General features: G+C 38.1%; 1 protein-coding gene across 1 annotated transcript; it reads left to right on the top strand.

Moving 5' to 3' along the window:
* The first annotated feature begins 310 nt into the window (after positions 1–310).
* LRRC58 (leucine rich repeat containing 58) lies at positions 311–22,383 on the top strand. The gene is made up of 4 exons (XM_082840331.1): positions 311–877; positions 11,513–11,641; positions 13,007–13,284; positions 16,376–22,383. The coding sequence occupies exons 1-4, from the start codon at positions 378–380 to the stop codon at positions 16,582–16,584; spliced, it is 1,116 nt and encodes a 371-aa protein (XP_082696457.1). The 5' UTR covers positions 311–377; the 3' UTR covers positions 16,585–22,383.
* The last annotated feature ends 968 nt before the right edge of the window (positions 22,384–23,351 follow it).

Here is a 23,351-nt window from a genome sequence, read left to right as displayed (position 1 = left end):
TGTTTACCGAGGCGGTCCTGGACTCCGGGGACAGGTCACCAGACTTCAGGGACCATAAGCCGCGGCTACCCAAACCCGGCCGCGTTCAGAGGGTAACTGGGGGCCGCCTGGTCTCCGCCCCCGCCGGCAAGCCCGGTCCGCGCCGCGGTCCGCGTGAAGCGGAGCCCAGCCCCCGAGCGGCGCAGCCCGGCCCCCGAGCGGCGCGCGCACCCCGCCGCCTCGCGTCGCGTGACTCGGCGGGCGCGCGCGGGCTTAGCGCGCGCGCGTCCGCGCGTCCGCCCATCCGCGCCACTTCCGACGCAGCGCTTGGTTCAGGTTCCGGGGCGCCGCGGAGCTCCCGGCCTGTGGGTAGCGCGCGGCGCTCTGTGGCGGCCGGGATGGAGGAGGCCGGAGCGGTGGTGGCCACGGCCGGGGAGTCCGAACTGAACTTGTCCCGCCTCAGCGTGTCCCCCGAGACCCTGGAGTCGGAGCTGGAGGCGCGGGGCGAGGAGCGGCGCGGCGCGCGGGAGGCGCTGCTGCGGCTGCTGCTGCCGCACAACCGTCTGGTGTCGCTGCCGCGGGCGCTGGGCAGCGGCTTTCCGCACCTCCAGCTGTTGGACGTGAGCGGCAACGCGTTGACCGCGTTGGGGCCGGAGCTGCTGGCGCTGCGCGGCCTGCGCACGCTGCTGGCCAAGAACAACCGGCTCGGCGGGCCCGGCTCGCTGCCCAAGGGCCTGGCCCAGTCGCCGCTCTGCCGCAGCCTCCACGTGCTCAACCTTAGCGGGAACTGCTTCCAAGAGGTTCCAGCCTCGCTGCTGGACCTGCGCGCGCTGCACACCCTCAGCCTCGGTGGCAACCAGCTTCAGAACATCCCAGCCGAGATCGAGAACTTGAGGAGGTGAGCGGGTGCCTGCCTGAGAGTAGGGAGGCCCGGGGCGGTGTCCGGGAGCCCCGGGGCCCCGCGCCAGGTCTTCGGGCGCCGTTCGGTTGTCACGTACCTGTCTTAGTCTAGGCTCTTCTTCAACTCTTTGGCTGTGAGTATTGCCCTGCAAACTCAGGGAGTTGTAGTGAAGATCTAATAAGATCGTGGTCGTGACAGCATTTGGTTTGTTGTGTTTGCCCTGTGCAGATCTTCCAGGCAGCTTTTCTGTCGTCTTCTGGGGTCTGGGGGAGTGATCCCAACTGAGTACATACTCAAACAAATGTAAATCTGAGGTTGCCTCTTGCAACATTGCTCCGAAGGTTCCTTCCTTGCTCCGAAGTCTTGGGTGGTTTTCCATGCCTGTAGATCAAATTTATGTCTTGTAGCGTGACAGACAAGGTACTCCGATCTGATCCTTGCTTTCCACTACATTTCCTGCTCCATCTTTTCTGTATCGATACCAGCAAAACTATTTGTGGAATTCACTGAGCTGTGCACTTTACCGGCACCTTGTAAGCACTGACTAAATATGTGTTGAATGGATACAATGCCTCTGTGTTGCTGTTCCCTTTCTCTGGAATGTTGCTTGCATCTGGCAAACTCGTGTTCATCCTTCAAAACCTGTTTTGAGGGTCATTTCTTTGTTTCCTTTCTTTACTGCTTCTTGGACAACAGTTAATTATTGTCTAAACTGTACTTCTTCTGTACCTCATTCACTCTGCCATTGCACTTATTGATTATAATTATTGCCTACAGATCTGCCTCATCTACTAGATTGTTCGGTAAATATATGTTGAATTAAATGGAAGAAGGAAGCAGAGAAGCAGGGTAACAAAAGTCCCCTAAAGGTGCCCTGTAGGGGAGTGAGAAATAAAGTAAGAGCAAGTGTATTGTCCAAAGTGAAAAAAAAGAATTTTCTATCTGTAAAATATTTTCACATCCTTTATTGAATTTTCTGAGATAACAGAATATTAGAGCTGAAAGGGACCTCAGAGTTAAGTGTAGTGAAAAGAACATTGACCTGAGAATAAGAGCAAAGGAAACCATAAACAAGACAAAAAGACAACCCTCAGAATGGGAGAAAATATTTGCAAATGAAGCAACTAACAAAGGATTAATCTACAGAATTTACAAGCAGCTTATGCAGCTCAATATCAAAAAAACAACCCAATCAAAAAATGGGCAGAAGACCTAAATAGACATTTCTCCAAAGAAGATATACAGATTGCCAACAAACACATGAAAGAATGCTCAATATCATTAATCATTAGAGAAATGCAAATCAAAACTACAATGAGATATCATCTCACACAGGTCAGAATGGCCATCATCAAAAAATCTACAAACAGTAAATGCTGGAGAGGGTGTGGAGAAAAGGGAACCCTCTTGCACTGTTGGTGGGAATGTAAATTGATACAGCCACTATGGAGAACAGTATGGAGGTTCCTTAAAAAACTAAAAATAGAACTACCATATGACCCAGCATTCCCACTACTGGGCGTATACCCTGAGAAAACCATAATTCAAAGAGAGTCATGTACCAAAATGTTCATTGCAGCTCTGTTTACAATAGCCAGGACATGGAAGCAACCTAAGTGTCCATCAACATATAAATGGATAAAGAAGATGTGGCACATATATACAATGGAATATTACTCAGCCATAAAAAGAAACGAATTGAGTTATTTGTAATGAGGTGGATGGACCTAGAGTCTGTCATACAGAGTGAAGTAAGTTAGAACGAGAAAACAAATACCGTATGCTAACACATATATATGGAATCTAAAAAAAAACAAAAAAAAAAAGGTCTTGAAGAACCTAGGGGCAAGACGGGAGTAAAGACACAGACCTACTAGAGAATGGACTTGAGGATATGGGGAGGGGGAAGGGTAAGCTGGGACAAAGTGAGAGAGTGGCATGGACATATATACACTACCAGATGTAAAATAGATAGCAAGTGGGAAGCAGCCACATAGCACAGGGAGATCAGCTCCGTGCTTTGTGACCACCTAGAGGGGTGGAATAGGGAGGGTGGGAGGGAGGGAGACGCAAGAGGGAAGAGATATGGGAACATATGTATATGTATAACTGATTCACTTTGTTATAAAGCAGAAACTAACATACCATTTTAAAGCAATTATACTCCAATAAAGATGTTAAAAAAAAAGTAATGAGCCTAAATCTATGCTTGACATGTAATAAGCACTAAATAAATGTTTATTATTGTTAAAAAAAAAAAAGAACTCTTGGTGTCCCAGCCTTATGCAAGTCACTTTAACATATCCTGACTACAGCTTCCTAATCAGCTAAATGAGGCATTTGGACAAGATGTCCCTTTGTTTACTCACCAACAGATTTTTATTGAGTACCTACCCAGTGTCAGGCACTGTCCTAGGTGCTGGGGTGGGGATACAGTGGTGAACAGGATCCTGCCCTCATGGAGCATTCTAACAGAGGAGACATTAAACACCTGTTAACTTCATTATTTAATTACAGTTGTTATAAGTTCTGTGAAGAAGTACAGAGTGCCTTGAAACAAAGTAACTTAGTTTGGTCTTTGAGCAAATAACATTTGAATTGAACTTTTAAAGGAAGAGTAAGAATTAACCAGGAGAGGGTGGGATGGGATCAGTCCAGATTGAAGGAACAGCATGCATGAAAACCCAGAGACAAGAAGGACTGAAGGCCAAAATTTTGAAAGGAGGACATTGTACTAGAGCATAGTGAGGAAGTGACCAACAGGGAAAGTGGCAAATATAAATTTGGACCAGATCCCAGGCCATGTCATATCTTGAAGGCCATGGTAAAGCTTGAATTTTATTCTAAGTACGCATGGAAGAGTTTTTAAAAAGCACATCTGTCTTGTTGCTGTGCAAGAATGGAGCGGGGAGCAGGTGGAGAGATGAGAAGACATTTTGAAGGCTGGATGGAAGGAGGCTATTCTAGTAGAATGAGAGATGATGGTAGCTTATACCAGGGTGATGCTAGGAGAGATAGTAAGAAATATTGATAGAAGGGTTGGAGAGAGATTTAGATGTAAAATTGTCAAGCCTTAGTTCCTTCTAATTTTGATGTTAATTCCAGCATTCTCATTTGAATTTTTTTAATGTACTAAGAAAAACTTAGAGCAAATATTACCATCACATGGGTAGAAAGGTAGGCAAAAATCTCATTTATTGAATCCTTACAATGCAGTAAGCCCTGTGGTAGGTCCTCTAAATATGCTTTTTAATTTTCACAATGACTCTGTGACATGAGAAGAAGAAACTGAAGCCCTAAGAAGTAAAGTCTTAAGATCACAAAGCCAATGAGTGGTAGAACTGGATTTGACCTTTGGATCAAACTGGATCTCTGACTTCAAACCCATGAATTTTCCACAGTGACAGAGTAAGGGCTAGAACCTAATTCTTCTGACTTCTGTTCTGTTGAATATGTGATCAGGAGGATTGGCTAAAGCCATTTTCCTGATTGATCTGATTTTCTGGGCTGTTTACCGTGGTTTTTGGACATTGTACCTTTGTCTCCAATTGTATGTAGGCTTTTTTATGTCATTGTTTTCATTCTTCAGGTGTCTGCTGTAGTTCTCTTTACTGATAAGAATCAGTAAAGGTTTAGGTTATATGCTCCAAATATAAACTCTAGTTGAATGTAGGCTGAAAGGGTCATGCAGGAATATACTCTTAGAAGTAGAGACAGCCTAGGCAATTGGCCTGAGTCACCCTCTTCTTTTTACAGATGAAGAAACTGAGATTTAGTATCAGTGACTTGCTTGAGGCCAGATAGCGACAGGGAGATTCATGTGCTTCAACCCTCAAAGGCTGCTTACTACTTACTACTAAAATAATACATTAAAGCTTCAAAAATGTAGAGGTAGAGGTTCAGTTACTCAAACCCTAAGGTACCTGCCCAGGAACACCTTCTTCTCTTAGAATATATGTGGACTCCCTAGACCTCATTGGTAACATTGATGTATATTGTTTACTATGCCATGTTGCTTTTAAAACCAAGTGAGGTGTTTCTGGGCATTTGGAATCTATCTACCCTCTTTAACGGAAGTTTAAAAAATAATGCAGAGTATATAATCCATATAGAGGTCCCCTTTCTCCCCACCCTCCATCCTTCCAGGAGGGAATAACAAATAAATACTCCTAGCTTAATTGGTGTATTTGATCCTCCAGATTTAGCAGGGTATTTTCATGTATATTTTCTGTATTCTGTTGATCCTTTTCCCTGGTGATAAAATTTTTGAAAAGTGGTTTTTGAAAGATGATTTTAAAGTATAACAAATAAGTAGATGGTGAAAATCTTATTTTTATGATTAACTTCATTCCCCTGGAGTAAATTAGGCTCAGTGTGAATCATGAGGTTGTGGGTGTAGATTCTTTCCATCAAAATATGAGGTTCTTCTTCAACAAGTAGGTATAATAACTTGCTAGTAGATGGACAAAATTGGTTTTGTCTTACAGTGTTGGAAAAAGTAGGTGTAATTCATATTTTGACCTGTTTCTTTTTCTGAACTCTTAACTTTTATTCCTCTCAACTAGCTCAGACATTAACTGAGAAAGAGCTTAATAACTTATCACCCAACGGGTAATAGACTTTGTTAAAGAAAACAAAAGCTCCAGGATTCTTTGGCATCCAGGATGCTAGACACTGGGAGAGTAGGTTTGAGCACAAGTGAGTTTCGTTGGCTCCATTCCCCACAGTCTTTTCTTCTCAGGTAAGAAAAGATTTCCTTCCTTTTTCTGTTCATGATGCCTCTTTCACTGTCTGCCTGATGTGGTTTTAGAAATTAAAGATATGAGAATTGTGATGGAAATAAAAGCTAAATATTAATGTCCTGGACTGTTTTGAAGCTAGTGTGCAATAGGTTGATATCTTACAAAAGAGACGACCTAACCAGATGATAAATAGAATGCAGCAGTAAAGTTTAAATAAAAACTCTTTTCGCCATTTAGAGTCATATTGAGTTTTTCTCTGGCTCTCAATTCTTCCTTCTGACTTCTTTCAATGCCTTAGTCTGGGGCAAGAACCAAGAGATGATTCCTCCATTTGTGCTTCTACTTTTGAACATATAACGGACTTTAAAATCCTGTAGTGAGTATATTTGAAAATGATTTAGTATGGGGATGCTGTCTCAAGAAAACTACTTTCTTTATCCACAGACGTATGGTTCTTATCTTTCTGTGTTTCTCTTATTTTCTATTTTCTGCCTCTTTAGGTACAAACCTGTCTCACTTTAATTCCATCTCCCTTTAACCAATCATAACATGGGACTAATGTATATTTTTGTTATATTGAATGTCATTTTTGTTTGGGTGGAGAAGCAAAACATTTCCTACTTACACCTGTGGTTAAGTTGATTGGCACTAAGTGGACCCTAGTGTATTTTTCCAGTGGGTCACTGGCCCTTCCTATAGGAAGGGTACCCACTTCAGTATCCCTAAGGATTGGAGAGGTGAGATACTTTTCAGGAAACAAATTTAAGGTTGGTCTGTTAACCTTAGACAAAAAAGAAAGGAAGAATTCTCTAAATTTTGTGAATGATTTTCATGTTTTTTGTATTTGTCAAACATCAAAAGAATAGAATTGTTTCACGTCTGATTAACAGGTGTAATTTTGACAAATACAAGAACTTTTAAACACTACGGTTTTGCTTTAAATTCAACAATAGTTTCATTTCTCCTTATAGAAAAGCGTGTTTGGAAACAGTAGAGTGTGTTTTAGAAATTTAGTTCCCACAAATCATTGAAAGGCTTTAAGTCCAAGAACTTTGGAAATTATTTGAGTTTCAAAGTGGTACATAAGCCTGAAAATGTAAATTGAATATGCTGGTTGTATACTCTAATTAATGATACCCATCAGCTGCAAAAGAGATTTATATGGTTTTGAAGTCATGAACTTGGTTATATTTTAAAACATCAGATCTTTCTCTGCCAAAGTCACAGTAACAACTAAGGTTTGGCGTCCTTTCTGTCTGTTTACCTCCCCACCAACTCCAAAACACTGAGAGAAGACATTGAGTAGTGACTGACCACCAGACACTAATTTCTCTTGGTTCCTGACTTAACCATATAGGAAGGGCAATATTTATATTTGCTCTCAGACTCACTCTTCCCTTTCATCACTTTCTTTTCTTTTCTCCCTCACTAGACTAAATTGCAAGTTGTTATGTAACTATTGAATCCTTTATAAAAGAACTTCCAAGTTTGCTAAAAATTTTTCCCAACTGTCTCATTAAAATTGTTTTTTTTCCAGAGAAGTTTCTGTTTTGGACTCCAAATATTCTTTTCTACTCTCTTCTATTCTGTTCTAGTAGCTCTCATCATTGAAAAATAGAAATTTCTCAGTAACTGAGCAGTAACTTATAATCTGTAAGCTCAAAAAATCCTGCCTAGGAACCTTTTTCACCAGTGTTTAAACACTTATATGTAGGGGAATTCAGTTTTGTATCCAGACCATTGATTTTTGCCACAAGGTAATCCTTAAAGGAGAAAAAAATAGCCTATCAGGGTTAAGTGTTCTGCTTACTTTTACTGAGCATTGTAAATCTAAAGAGAGAAATGCAGTCTTGAAAAGAGTTACACAATAAGAAATAGAGAGTAGCATTAATATTTTTTTATTTTTTTTCATTAATATATTTTTAGAATGACAAAACTTCAGATTCAAATTGGCTTTTTGAATCACCACACATCAAGGAAGGCTGAGATTATGAAATACAGATAAGAAAGTCAACAAATGGAAGAAATTGTATCTGAGAAACTATGTATAAAGGCCATCTGTAAAGGACTTTAAAATAAGTTGTTTCCTAACTTCAGAGAGATAAAGGAGGGAACTTCATCAGTGAAAGAAGAATAAGAAGTTTTAAAACTGACAACTATGAAAACCCCAATCGGAATTTCTAGAAATAAAAATATATAATTAGGAACTCAGTAGGCTGAATGGTAGACTGGAGTCAGCTGATGCGTAGTGAATCAGTAAGCTAAAAGATCTTACTGAGGCATTCTGGAATGCAGCACAAAAAAATAAAGAAACGGAACGTATGAAAGAAATGTTAAGAGAAATGGAAAATAGACTCTGAAGTTCAAAGTGCTGTTTGCTAGGAATTCCAGAAAGAGAATAGAGAGAATGTAGGAAAGGCAATGCCAGAAGTAATAGTAGCTGAGAATTTCCCATGATTAAAGAAAGAGAGCACTCTGAACTGGTATCTTGACACATCATAATAAAACTGTAGAACAAGAAGGATAAAGAAAAAAGACCCTAAAAATTCCTAATAAGAAAAAAAACAGATTACCTACAAAGGAATATGGGCTGTAATAAGATAGTAGAACAGTATCTTCCTCCTGGTAAGGAAAAGCAACTGTCAACCTAGAATTTTATGCCCAGCCAAGCTATTACTCAGGTGTGAAGGGAAAAAATAAGAACATCAGAGACAAAGGACTCAAACATTAACAACTGTGAGTCCTTACTGAAAGAACTTCTACAGGCTGTACTCCAAGAAAAATGAACTTTAAAAGAAATAGCAAGTGCCCAGAACAGTGGTGAGCAGAGAAATTGGTAAAACATATTGATGACTGAGTAATTATTGATTGGGAATAAATAAGTTACAATTTATTTTCAAATCAAGGTAGAACTAATCCTGGATGATGATATGAAGATGACAGAGAAGTGAGCATGGTTGTATATTTGGGAGTGAGAGGGAGAGCAAAGGAAATTGAAGGGGCAACTACTAGCAAAATACATGTAGCATGTGCAGTTCAAAATAATGGAGTGGGACAAAAGGAAACTTGATGAACACAACAGAAGGCAGACAGAAGAGAAAAAGATATTGAGATATACCATGGTAAAGAAAACACAAGTGCAAATATATCAACAATCAGGTTGTGCACTGTTTGCAAGAGTTACACTTAAAATAGAAATACCCCAATGTGTTTAAAGTTAAGGTGTAGAAAAAGATGTACGAAGCAAATCTCTATCATTTCATACCTGGATTCAACTGCCTTAGGCTCCAGTCTGGTCTTCCTGCTTCCACTCCTCCCATTGCACTCGCCTGTCCCTGCCACTTCTCCTGCTGTTTTCCAAACAATAACCAAAGTGATCCTTCTAAAGTGTAAGTCAAGTTACACAACTGGCCTTTGTTCAAACCCCTTCTACCCAGGATAAATTCAGAATCCTTGCTAAGGCCTGAAGGGCCCTCTGTGATCTGGCTTTCCCAGGCTACCTTTCTGACTTCTCTGACCACCACTCTCCCCACCTCTGTCACCCTGATGTACCCACACTGGCTGTGTTGCTCTTTCACAGCACACCAAGCTTTTTTCCACTGCAGGGATTTGTACTCACTCAGTCATTCCATTCAGATCTCTGTTAAAGTGTCATCTCCTAAGAGAAACCTTTTCTGACCACCCTATCTACCGTATCACTTCCATCAACATCTGATTACCTGTTTTCCTTTGTAGCACTTAAAGCTATCTGGCATAATATATATACATTCATTGACTTACTGTCTCTCTCACTAAAATGTAGGCTTCTTAAGGTCAAGAACTTGGTCTTATTTACATTATATTCCCTGGAATAGTGCCTGGCACATGGTCGGTGCCTAGTTCATATTTATTGCCTATATGATATATAGTAATGTTATTCAATTTTAAAGAAGAGGAAACTGGGGCATAATGAGATTTAGTAATGGGCCCAAGTTCTCGTACTGGTAAATGGTGGGGCTAGGATTAAATAAATACTAACAAAAACAGGTAGGCAGTATTGATAATCAGAGGCGATAGATTTTACGGCAAAATGGGTTAGAAGGAAGAATGAGAAATGCTTCATGTGAATTAAGGAAAGATGCAACAAGAAGTTTTAACCATCATGAACCTGAATGTATCTTCAATATAGCTTCCATATTTTGAGGAGAAAGAGAGCAAAAATTGACAGAACTATAAAGGGAAAACCATGGTTCAGGTAGGAAACTAACCACCAGAGTAAGAAGGTGAAATAATGAGACACTATAAAAAATTTGAATTGCACAGCTAACAAGCTCAATCCTAATAACTGCACATTCTTTTTACACATATAAAATGTGAACAAAAATAGACCGTGCTCTAGACCACAGAGGAACAAGGTTATGCAGAACATATGTTTAACAACAACAAAGCTCTCAACAAGCTAAGAGAAAGCCATATAACCCATGAGAAAAATGGGTAAAGGATAGAAACGCAGTTCTCTAAAGATGTACGAATGGTCAAAACATAAAAAGATGCTAAACGTCACTAATAATTAGAGATTACTGGTACAGAATGGTATCATTTTTCACACCAGCTAAATAGTAAAAAGTAGAATAAAAACGTTAAAGCAGGTGATGATATTAAGTGTTGGCAGGGCTGTAGGGTAAAGAGTGCTCTTAAATGCTAATTGTGGATTGTAATTAGCTATAACTCTGCAGGGTAATTTGGCTTTTTCTTTTAACATTACAGCTTGTACCCTAAAATCTGCCACTTCTCAGGCCCTTCCCCTGGAACTCTGATTTACTGGATCTGAGCAGGGCCTAGATTTTGTAGCTTTAAAAGTATCCCAGTTAATTCTTATCCTGGAAGTTTGGGTAACAGTTTAGTAGGCTGTTTTTCCCTACATTTAAAGGTGTCTTAAAAGAATGATAATGTCTACTGAGCAGATTTAACAGGAAGACAAAAGTAACATAGTTATGGGAAAGATCTATATGTATACATTTCATTGATATTTATATAGTAAGAACTGATTCTGCCACCCCCCCATCAACTGAAAAAATCTTTTGGAGAGAGTCTTTCTACAGTCATCACCACAAGGAGCAGCAGTACATTTTGGTGCAATATATGCTATGTCTAAAATGTTAACTTATTATTAGAAAACTGGATAATTATCTAGAACTTTAATTTCATAATAGTGGTCAGTTTTACATAATTTAGTTAGCCTCTTAAAGACTGCATTTGCCATAATAAGAGCAAAGAAGAAACATAAATTTGAGCTGTGTTTTTCCACTCTTCAAAAAAAAGCTAGTGGTTTTCCCCTTCCCATTGCCTAGTAATGCATTGAATCCAAACCCACCAGCGCGAATACAGGGCTCCTGTAATTTGGCCTTTATCCAGCTGTATCTCTGGGTTCCTCAACATGAATTCTCTTCTTATGTGTTAAAAGGTATACTCATTATCCCATAAAAACCCTTCTTCCGACCTGAAGGTCCTCTTTCCTCCTACCCTAAATGGGCTAAATTCATAGTGCAGCTGAAATCACAACACTTTTGGGAGCCTTTCCAATCAGAACTAATGTCTTTTTTTAAAATTTCTCTACTTTTTAAACTCCTGTATCATTTATGGATTGTTCTGCTTATTTTGGTATTTTAATCATGTTATGCTTATTTGGGATCTTGTTTTGCATTTAATTATAAATGTGGTGTGTCTTGTCTGCTTACCTATAATATAAGCTCCCTGAAGATTGCATTATTCCTCCAGAGACTGTATAGCACATAGAAAGCCTGAGTAAAACATTTGCGGAATGAATAAACGATATATGTTCACTGTAATAAAGATAATGGGGTACTTGTTCAAATTTTGGCTTTTTTGTTTTTTTCATTTATTTTTGCAGTTTAGAGTGTTTATATCTTGGAGGAAACTTCATCAAAGAAATCCCGCCAGAATTAGGAAATTTGCCTTCTCTAAATTACTTGGTATTATGTGACAACAAAATCCAAAGTGTGCCTCCTCAGCTTTCACAGTGAGTATTTTCAGGCAGTTTATGTACACACAGAGATACATGCTTAGGAATTATCATCCTGCATTCACCCACATGATTTGTATGTGGAAAAGAATTAAGTGTTCTCAAAGTAAATGATACATGAGAATGAAAGTTCTGAGGTGTGTTATGAATTGGGTGGCTTATTTTTAATTTTACTTTTAGATGCTCTGATATATTCCTCAAAATCGTTGAGCCTCTTTTCTTTTTTTTATTATCTTTTTAAAATTTTATTGACGTATAGTTGATTTACAATGTTGTATTAATTTCTGCTGTACAGTAAAGTGATTCAGTTATACATACATACTTTTTTTCATATTCTATTCTGTTATGGTTTATCACAGAATATTGAATATAGCTCCCTGTGCTATACAGTATGACTTTGTTGTTTATCCATCCTATATATAATAGTTTACATCTGCTAATCCCAAACTCCCAATCCTTCCCTCCCTCACCCCTCCTTCCCCTTGGCAACCAGAAGTCTGTTCTCTGTGAGTCTGTGAGTCTGTTTCTGTTCTGTAGATAGGTTCATTTGTGTCGTATTTTAGATTCCACATATAAGTGATATCATATGGTGTTTGTCTTTCTGTTTGTCTTACTTCACTTAGTATGATAATGTCCAGATCCATCCATGTTGCTGCAAATGGCATTATTTCATTTTTTTATAGGGCTGAGTAGTATTCCATTGTGTATATATACCACATCTTCTTTATCCAGTCATCTGTCGATGGACATTTAGGTTGTTTCCATGTCTTGGCTATTGCAAATAGTGCTACTATGAACATAGAGGTGCATGTATCTTTTTGAATTATAGTTTTGTCTGAATATATGTTCAGGAGTGTGATTGTTGGGTCATATGGCAACTCTATTTTTAGTTTTTTGAGGAACCTCCATACTGTTTTCCATAGTTGTTGAGCCTCTTTTCTGTAATCAAAAATAGAGTATTACTTTGGCATAGATTCCCCAAGGTTTTATGGGATTTTATTGATTTATATTTGATATGAAGCATTCCTATCCTAATGAGACAATGTGAAGGATCTTTATTCCTGTTGCATTTGAAATCTTTCCTTTTTTAGGTATCTGAATGATAAAGCATGCCAAAAAAAAACACCTTTAAATCTAGCATTTAAATCAGCTAACACATCAGAATACTCTCTTAAGTATTTTAAGCTCTCTTCATGACATATACAAGTATGGGCTCTAATTTAGTTTCAGCACCTTTTAATTTTACTTCCATTGACCTTAATCTTAATTGCTCATTCTTGCGGGGAAATTGAGTCCTTCCCTTAACTTTCTGAGTAGTTTTCTTGCTTATGGTGGTTGATTTTTGTATTGCATTCATTCTAGGTTGCATTCACTTCGTTCCCTCAGTCTTCACAATAACTTGCTGACATACCTGCCTCGAGAGATCCTCAACCTTATTCATTTGGAAGAATTGAGTTTGCGAGGAAATCCATTGGTTGTTCGTTTTGTTAGAGATTTAACGTATGATCCTCCAACTCTCCTGGAGTTAGCTGCACGGACCATTAAAATTCGAAATATTTCCTATACTCCCTATGATCTTCCTGGGAATCTTCTTAGATACTTGAGTTTAGCCAGCAATTGCCCAAACCCAAAGTGTGGAGGTAAGTTAATTCAGTGTCCTTGTTTCCCATTCATTTAGTTACTTTTAAATTAATGATCTAAATGTTGTTTTAATTAGCTGTCTTCTTTCAGAGAAAGGCAGTTTGTTTGTTTGCCTTATTTCACCCTTTTACCAGAAAGTAAGACATTTCACCCTCTCTGGATTCCTTCCTTCCTTCCTTCCTTCCTTCCTTCCTCCCTTCCTTCCTTCCTCCCTCCCTTCCTCCCTCCCTCCCTTCCTCCCTCCCTCCCTCCTTCCTTCCCTCCCTCCTTTTCTTCTTTCTTTCCTTATTTCTTCTTTTCATGGTACTTCAGGATTCATACACAGGGAAAATACCCAGAAAGTCTCATCTTTCTTGGAACTGTCATAGGGTAAGGTAAATTGGTAACATGAGAGGAAACAGAAAGAAAGCATAAACAGTTCTAATTGCTTTAGAAGAGTCTCTAAAATGTTTGGCCACCTTTCATATTTATTTGAAGGACATTTTCTTAGACTCACCATTCTGAGTGTCAGGTACCTTTATAGAGTACAATTCAAGGTGTACGAGAATAGGCTGAATGTGTGCCAGTTTCAGAATGTACCCTGGAATTCTCCATTCTTTTAAATCCATGCTTCAAAATTTCTTGAGTTTAGAGCATTTAGAGAGAACTAAACAAATAATATAATGTAAGACAGTGTAAAGTAGGAATCCAAAATACTGTTGGAAACCAAAGGAGGGAGAGAGCACATTTATTAGATCTGGAAAAGATGAGACAATTCTTGAAGTATGAGTTGGATTTTGATATGGTTTGATTGAGGATAGAAGACTTTTCAGACGGAGAGAGTAAAATAGGAAACAAAACAATATGGGGCAGAATGTTGGTTGAGTAATAATTTGGTTCAAATGTACAGTTAAGGGAGTAATGAGAGCAGAGTAAAAGATACATTGAGGCCAGATTTTGAAGGGCCTGAAGTGCCAGTGTGTGGAGGGGAGTTGGTGAATGATAGCAGGTCATTCTATCTTGGCTCTCTCATAAAAGACTACTTTTTAAAAAATCCAATTTAATGGGGGTACAGAAAGGTTTTTATTATTGTAGGATAATTGTAGGTGCCAGGGAAATGCTGCATAAATATGATCAGAGCCAGCTGAGGTTTTCCCCAGATGTCCCGTCAGGCCTTGAAAACGGTTATAATGTTAAACAGAGAGAAGGTGATTTAAGTTTCTCAAAGAATATTAAAAGGTAAAAAAGATACTACTAGTTTAAAAAAGAAAAATGACACTACTCTGAGCCATTTCTGGCCACTTACTTTTAGAAGTAGAGACTGCCGTGCCAAGTTAGAAGTACTTAGATTTTCTCTGTGAACTCTCCTTCTGAAGTTGGCTTTAACAGTGGCAAGAGACAACACTCTCACCAGACCTTCAGGCTTCGTAGTCTGTATCTAATCTCTTGGAATCTATCCTTTCTAGAAATAGACCTCTACAAGAAGTCTCTTTTCTCTCTTAAATGGTTTCTTTCTTTCTTAAATGAGTTCTTTAGTATACTGCTTTGTTATTTGTCTTAGGAACTAAAATACTTTTTAAATTATTAGCTTAAAATTTTGTAATATCTGAAGTGAATTCCCCCTCAGATTCCCTAGTTACTGAACTCTAAGTTAAACAAAAGTAATTTTCTATTTTGTGAGATATTGCCTTTGTATAGTCTGAGATCTTACAGATGACAAGATAGTATTATACTATTTTAGCTCTTGGTAACTATAATTATTTTATTACTTCCATTTGTTTCAGAAAGCTAACTCATTTGGGGGGATTTATTGTTAATGATTGATCAGTTTACTGAATCTGTCTACTTTTCTGAATTGTTCGAAGTAACATACCATGAATTTCCCTTTTTAAACTATGAATTATACTTACTACAGGATCAAAAAATTAGAAAGTTAATGGAGAAGTAACAGAAAAAAAAATTAACAGGAGAAAAATTGTTTCTCCTTTGCTTGGACCACATCTTTTTATTTTGTTCCCTTATGTGATATACAGAGTAGTTGGTGCCAGAGGAATCCTAGGTAGAGTATAAAGGTTGAGATTCTTCTCCAGAGAGGTGATGGGACGCAGGGGTCTAGGGGTTCCGGTTATACTGCAACCATTGTGACAGCCTTCATGGATTAGAGATGTGCAATATCTAGTAGGAGGAGCAGCTAGAAGCCCACGAAACAGCAACCTCTGCTTTCCTGTCATCTCTAGCTGTATTTTTACTTAGCTGAAGGACCACAGTTCAGGAGCACTAAATTAGGACTCAAAAAGAGCTGAATACTAGTTTCAGTTTACTTAGCAATATATAATTGCATGAAAGTCAAGTGAGATCAGTAGTGAAACAGCTTTGAAGCTGTAGATTTAGACCCTGTGGAAATAGGATGGCATTTTGTTACTTTTAATTTTTCCTTCCCAATACATAAAGACAGGGGTACTAAAAGTTGTCTCCTTTCTGCAAATTTTGGGTATAACAACTAATTCTTTAAGATCATTATCAAGACTCTAGGGTAGTACCAAGGAGGGGCTTGGGGGATGGAGAAAGGGCACTTTAGGTATCCTGTAATCTCCATCAACCACTGTCCACCAAGTCACCCAGAGAAAACAAGCCAAGTAAATAGTGTCCTTTTTTTGTTTGTTTTTTGTTTTTTGCGGTACGTGGGCCTCTCACTGTTGTGGCCTCTCCCGTTGCGGAGCACAGGCTCCGGACGCGCAGGCTCAGCAGCCATGGTTCACGGGCCCAGCCGCTCCACGGCATGTGGGATCTTCCCGGGCCGGGCCACGAACCTGTGTCCCCTGCATCGGCAGGCGGACTCTCAACCACTGCGCCACCAGGGAAGCCCAATAGTGTCCTTTTAACGCCAGCTCTCTTTAAGATAAATCTCCTAGCCTTCTCTTTGTAGTCCATCCTTAAGACCTTCCAGTATTTCTATAAACAATTATGGGAGCAGCCACTACCTCTGCTTAAGATTCTCAAAAGAGAAGACTATAAGACATTTCTTCAGAATGCTGGAGATAGGGTTGAAAAAGAAAATGTGGGTCTTTGCTTTGTAATGATTACTTTGTCCTTATTCCTTCTTCTCTCCAGGAGTCTACTTTGATTGCTGCGTCAGACAAATTAAATTTGTGGACTTCTGTGGGAAATACCGTCTCCCCCTGATGCACTACCTGTGTTCACCGGAATGCTCTTCCCCTTGCAGCTCTGCCTCTCACAGCTCCACATCCCAGAGCGAATCTGACTCAGAAGATGAAGCCAGTGTGGCTGCACACAGAATGCAGAAAGTTCTTCTTGGTTGAAAAGGGAAGCAGGGCGGTGTGAAACACTAAAAGACTGAGCAGAGGTGGTTAGAAAAGAGAATAGACTTGGAAGTTCACTAGAAACTGTACCTTCATCTTAAATGTCCATGACGGAGTTGGAGATGGTGTAAAAGATTTTGTGTTTCTAGCCATTCAGCAGGAATGAGTCCAGTTCCATGTTTGGATTCTTTTAAATTCACTCTGAATGGCAGTTTCAGATTTAGCTGATTGTTTGCAGTTTTCACTCAAGTTTTGCATGAATCACACAGCAGAATGGAACATCCTGAAGAGCAGTGCTATTATAAACCATGAGTGTTAACTTGTGATAGTTGATATGAAGATAGAAATGATCAAAGATGTCATTTTTACCAGAGTTGTCCTTGAGTTTAGGTTGAACACTATACCGTAACAGGATTAGCCCTACATTCTTGTATTGCCCATATGTCTAGATTACAGAGTTATTCAGATAAGCTCACAGATGGTTACATAGGACCTAAACCTTTCTCAGCTACTGACTGGTAAAGTAAGGAATATAACTTTCATGTGGGGTTTTAAAACTCTTCACTTCTGCTCCTTTGTTCTATATGATTGTTGTTACCCTTGTATAATCCAGCAATGACTGTAATAGTGCCTTAATCATAACAAGGATTTAGAAATTTATTCAAGAAATGATACCAGAGCAGCCTATAACCTGACATACTATGCAGAACACTTTAAAATATGCTTTAATGGGACTAGGTAAACAGCTGTATATCTGACATCTGAGCTCATAGCCACCTTAACTTCATTTTTTGTTTAAACAAATCACTTTTATAATTAATGGGAGGCCACGATCTTGATCAGTCTGTTCATCATAAGACAGAATAATAGTTTTGTTTTGTTTTGTTTTTGTGGTACGCGGGCCTCTCACTGTTGTGGCCTCTCCCGTTGCGGAGCACAGGCTCCAGACGCGCCGGCTCAGCGGCCATGGCTCACGGGCCTAGCCGCTCCGCGGCATGTGGGATCTTCCCAGACCGGGGCACGAGCCCGTGTTCCCTGCATCGGCAGGTGGACTCTCAACCACTGCGCCACCAGGGAAGCCCAGAATAATAGTTTTTAATGGAAAAATCTGTCAGATTTCTTTTAACAGAAAAGAGATGTAAGATAGGAAACTTCTTTATGTCTTGCGTTAAAGGAGTGGGAAAATGATTTTAAAGGTTTTAGCAGTCCAGTATGACTCCTTTGCCTGTGTGTACTGAACTGTAACTTCCTCTAATTTTAAAGAAAAACTAGAGAAACATTACAAGTGAAATAAAATTGGGCACAGCAGTCATTGTGTTTTTACACAATAGAACAGTTTCCAAAACAAGTTTAACCATGGAGTAGTTTTTGAAAATAATATATTGATAAAATATTTTAAATGTATTAAATATACCCTTAAAGTACAGCAGAAAAATGGTTTCACAAATTGCCAGTAGAAATGACAAATGTTTACTAACTAGTATGCAGTAAAAATTGAGTAACAGTACAACTGTAAGTTGACATTGTAAAATAAAATACATAGCACACATTAGCAATCGTTAGCTAACTAATCTGTAATAACGTAATGGTTTGTTGGTAAATACTACCTGTAGAGTAATACAAAGGTCAGAAACACATTGGAACATCAGATGATCTCCCTTCTGACTTCTGGCATTCGTGACTGGGGCACACCATTTCCTAAAAGCAAGTTGTATAATAATGATATGTACATATGTTAGGTTTTTGTCACATATATTTTTTATTTTAGAAGAAAATATACTGTAGGATAGTTTGTTTGTTTATTATATGTTAATTCATGAAACATCATGAGAGTTTCATGACTGCAGTTGTGAAACGCTGCTATAGAGTGAATCCCTTCACTCTGTTGTAATAAGATTCTTTTTTCCTTTTGATCCAGAAATTTTCTGACTGTGTCTGTAGAAGTAATGTAGTATCTTTCTACTGCCTAGCAGAGTAGTACATGGGTGATTATATCATAAAATGGAAGTAATAAAAAGTCTTTGTTTCTCCATTTGAGCCACAGCAGGCTGCGTATTACAGAATTATAAAAGATAAAAGATGATTTAGGCAGTGCCTAAATGGCAAGCCCAAAGTGTTTTGTAAGTAAGTGATTTAGGTAAGATACATAAAATATTTTCATAGAAAATAATGTATTCATAGTAAAATAAATTGATAGGACCAAATTTTTCTGGCTTAAATTCCTCAGTTTACTTCCTAATTAATTACCAGTTTGATCTAAGTAACAACTTGGGTAATCTTCTAAGAGTTAGTCTTTGTGAAATAAACAGGTAGATATGTAAATAGATGCTTAACCTTGCCAGAAGATACACTGATTGATCTTTTACAGATGTAAATAGATCCAACCAGAAAGTTTCTAGCCTTTGCTGTGTAATGTAGATATATACATTGTATACAGCAAAATGTCTTTCAACAAAATGTTTGTTATGCTTCTCTATATGTACATTTGAAAATCTCTGATCAGTATGCAGCTCTCTTTGGTGACTTTTACTGAAGTCTACATTTTAACTGTTAGTTTTATCTTTTTTTTTTATCTTTGACCTAACCTTTTATAAGAGCTGCCAATAATTTCTAAGCTTTTCCTGAGCTGCTAATAATTTCTAAGTTTTCCCGTTTCTTTTCTCTACCTTCCCTGTTTTCATAACTGGTGACTGTAGAAATTAACCAGAAGTGAGTTACAGTTCCAGAGTCATATAGCTAACTATGTATTTAAATTGAAAGTCTCTCTAGTTGCTGAGTCACTTGTTTGTGTGTAAGTTTTTGATACTGCTCTACTTGGACAATTTTAGTGACCAAAACTTCTGTGGATAAAACTACTTAACCAAAGCATAAATGTGTTTAGAATGGAATTCTTCAGTGCTAATATTTGGAATTGAAATGGATACATTGAACATTCTTAGTAATCTTTATTCCTAGAATCCAGTTCTCTCAGTGTCACCAAACTGAGTCGGTGAAATGGTCCTAGGATTTTAGGAAATAGGAAGATTAGCTACTATAACGTTTTGCTTCCATGGTGCCAGGGATTGGCTGACCTGAGGACAAGCTAGTCAGGGTTCTCAGCATTCTCTGTATTTGTGTAGTAGAGGTAGATCTGAGCGTTACTGTTCATATTTTACTTCTAAATGCTTCCTGGGGGAGTCTCTTACTCTAAAATTCTTGATATTTGGAACTTAAAGTTAACAAATGTAAAAGTAAAGACTTGTATTATAAACTGTACCTCAAACTTGAGAAATTTTTGTACTAATGTAAAGTTAAAAGCAGTCCACACTAGTGCAGGGTAATACTGCAGACCAGTTCTACCAAACATGGTAAATACCAATTTAAACAAAAGAAGACAAGGGAAAGGCTGATGGCTGGAGTGTAAAATGAAAGAAATCTTTAAAAACCACAAAAGGCAAGGAAAGAGAAGTCACCAGACACCCAAGGAGATCCCTGAGCCAAGAAAGTTTTTTAAAGTAATACTGAATTGTTTTGAAATTAAGTGGCCCACTAACTACCATCTGAAAGCCTATTTATCACTAAATTTCTTCAGTTTCTGCTAGTGGGAGATTGTCCACATCCCTCCATAATGAAGGGCTAGCAAATAATTGGATTTTCTTACACCCAGCCTTGCTCTTTCCAAAGGGAGAAAGTAATACCTCATTAACCTGGAATTTGTGGTACACCTTTGGTTAATGTTTACCTTTTCACTATGTAAAAGAGAAAAAATACTAAGCAAATGATTACTGCAAATTAAGTTTGATCTTAAAAAACATTTTAGCAGTAGCTATTTATAAAAAAAAGTTATTCTAAATAAGACCCTTTGTGGGCAGAACTTTTTATCAGTTATAATATGTATATATAGTATATAAAATTAGTTAAGCTGCATTTATTTAGAAATACCTAATTTTTACCTAAATGACTCCCTTTATTCTCATCCAAAGTAGAGATTTTATTATGACAGTATAACTATCACTCCCCATTTAGTCCAAAATAGTCAGTTTTGAAGTTATGTTGAGCATTTAACAACAGTAAAGGCTGCTGTATAGGTTTTAGGCAACGTGACCTGGAATTCATAGTTCTGATCCCCACTGTACAGAAAAGAAGTATTTGACCTTCACTGTTCCTGTATTAAGCAGCTATACTCTATAACATTAATCTGATGAATTTAATAGCATCCAATTTTGTATTTTATAGTCATGATCTTTTTAAAGGTAGCAGTGCCTTCAGTTGCGCTTTGAAAGTATGTGCCTTAAATCTTCCTCGCTGGAGCCAAAGTTTGGGGAACTATGTCATTTAATAAGTTGTGTGTGACAGCCTCATGACGCTTTGCTTTGAGTTGAAGGAGAATGACTGTGATCCTGAAGGACTCCTTCCACTAAAACTAGACCTAATGTCTCTGAGTCTAGGGCTTTTGGAGAAGGAATCCCAATCATACATACTGTCATAGAAGGATTAGAGTCCCTGAAATAAAATCAGTGAAAAAGTATATTCTCGTTCATATAAAGAAAATATATCTGCTACCACTAAGGGATGACAAGTTCCTAACGAATTCATATTAATAGCATCATATAAAGATATTATTGCCGTGAAGCCTAGCACGTTTTGTGCTTTCTTTGTAATACCAGGTTAAAAAGGGGGTGTGGTTTAATATTTTTGCATGTAAATATCCCCATTCTTTTTATGTCTCTACTTGGTTCATATTTGCTAAGAATTGATGTAGGAAATAACAGTTCACTAACAACAAACATGACACATTATTGAACACTCACAGGGTAATATTGATTTGGGTGCTACTAGACTTTTACCTAGCACTTGCTGGTCAGTCTCAGTTTATCGTAAGGGACAGTATTCAATCTAGTTAATATTAAAATTTGTTAGTATGAAGAAGATTATTTATATACCATTATACTAGAAAGCCATGGTTGGAGAGACTATCTGCATTCAACAGAAGTTACTTTCTTCCTTTTGCTGTGAATAAATTGGGTAAAACTCTTTTATTTTCAATTCCAGTTTTGGGAAGAAACTGGGGATAAGCTTGACATCACTATTGCTGGTACTACAAAAGCATTACTAAATTGGTTAATTCTGTCTACAACTGGTGTTTTAAGAGAATCCTTTAACTAACTTAAATGGTTGACAATGATGTGTTACTGAGAAGGATTATTAACCTCAACAATCACTTTACAACAATTATGGAGCAAATGGTGTGCCTGCAATTGGTGTCTGTTGCATTTCTGAGCCCACTTTGTATTCATGAGAAACAAAAATATAATGGGAGAAATGTTTTAACCAGTATTTTAACTTTTTATAAAGTTTGGGACTTTAAAGTATCAACAAAGGATATCAAAAATATATGTACTTTTACTTTAGTCAAATTATTTTTTATTACCTGATTTCTTAATTTTCTGTATTTGCATTCTTGTGACTTAAGAATACCTATATCTGTAGGTATATATATATATATATTTAAAACAATGGTTACAATAAATGTAATTCAGCAGTGTGACTCAATTACATTTTATTTTTGGGACAAGATATAGTTTATTGCATCAAATTTATGTATTACCTTGTAATGGTAAATGCTCTAAAAAGAGTATTTAAGCTACTTCAATTCTATACCTCCTTTTTTTCCCCCAGGACACACAAAAGAATGTGATCTAATATTAACCGTCTGTGTGAATTTTGCCTTATCAAACATTGTGCCTTACTTTATTAAAAGTGTTTTGTTGGAATCTAATTCTGTATTCTGGAAAAGCAAAAGTATTTTAGTTTTAATTGACAAGCATTTACTTAAAAAATCTAAAATCCTTATACTGTTGGTTTTTGCGTGATTACTTGCTATACCATTGCTCATCTATTCATTGAATTTTTTCAATACATGAATAATACATTAAGCGTGTATTAGTATTTATACTCTCTGTGCTAGATGCAAAGGATGAAAGATGAACTAGACCAGATCCTTTCTACCATAGTTCCTTCTGCTTCCAGTCTTAACAGACTTACGGATACATACTCTAAAAAAAAATTGGTGAGGTCACGTTGCTACTGAGGGTCAGTTACTTATTGCATTTAGTCCAGAATCATACAATCTTGATGCAAAATAGTATAGTATTAACTGAGCACGTTGATATTGCAGTACTTATTTAGTGCCATTATTTTGGTGACCCTAGAACACTTGACATATTTCTAGATTCCAGAATTTGGAAGAATATCATGGTTGGTTATGAGTTGAGGTAAACAGAGTGGGTAGGAAAGACACACTCTGCAAAACAGCTGATGTTTCAGAATTGCTGAAATGGAAAAAGCTCAGCACTTCCCTGGTTGGTGTATAGGAAGTCCTCTTGATGAAGATGGGCTCAGAAATTTGAGGGCACAAGAGAAGAAACATTGGGTGTAACTGATCTTTCCTGAGAATAAAACTGCTCCCTAACCTGCCCTGTTGTGGATGTTCTCCTTAGAACAAGTGTTGGAAGAAACTTCTTCTTTAATGGCTTGTCTAACTCTGTAGAATACTACATGGGACGCCAGAACATTTCAGGGGCTATGTAAGACTTGGATGTGTCCCGTTCATAACATCAGTCATTGCCAGCTTCATGAGCAGTTCCATCAGCATGCCCTAGAATGTTAGAGCTTAAGGAAACGTCAAAGGTCTGAAGTTAACTCATGTTTGAGAGATGAAAAAATTTAAGCCCAGAGAGATGTGTTCAAGACTTCACATGGTGGACTAGAGGGGTGGGATAGGGAGG

This window comes from Leucopleurus acutus, assembly GCF_964270905.1.
Source record: "Leucopleurus acutus genome assembly, chromosome: 5".
NCBI classification, from domain to species: Eukaryota; Metazoa; Chordata; class Mammalia; order Artiodactyla; family Delphinidae; genus Leucopleurus; species Leucopleurus acutus.
The sequence above is the reverse complement of the archived record's forward strand: the minus strand, read 5'-3'. Positions and strand labels throughout refer to the sequence as shown.

Excerpts from the sequence above, each read along its gene's own strand:
- LRRC58 (XM_082840331.1), top strand. The coding sequence starts at position 378 with ATGGAGGAGGCCGGAGCGGTGGTGGCCACGGCCGGGGAGTCCGAACTG. Across the intron at positions 11,642-13,006 it reads GTGCCTCCTCAGCTTTCACA|GTTGCATTCACTTCGTTCCC; the intron begins GTGAGTATTTTC and ends CATTCATTCTAG. Across the intron at positions 13,285-16,375 it reads CCCAAACCCAAAGTGTGGAG|GAGTCTACTTTGATTGCTGC; the intron begins GTAAGTTAATTC and ends TCTTCTCTCCAG.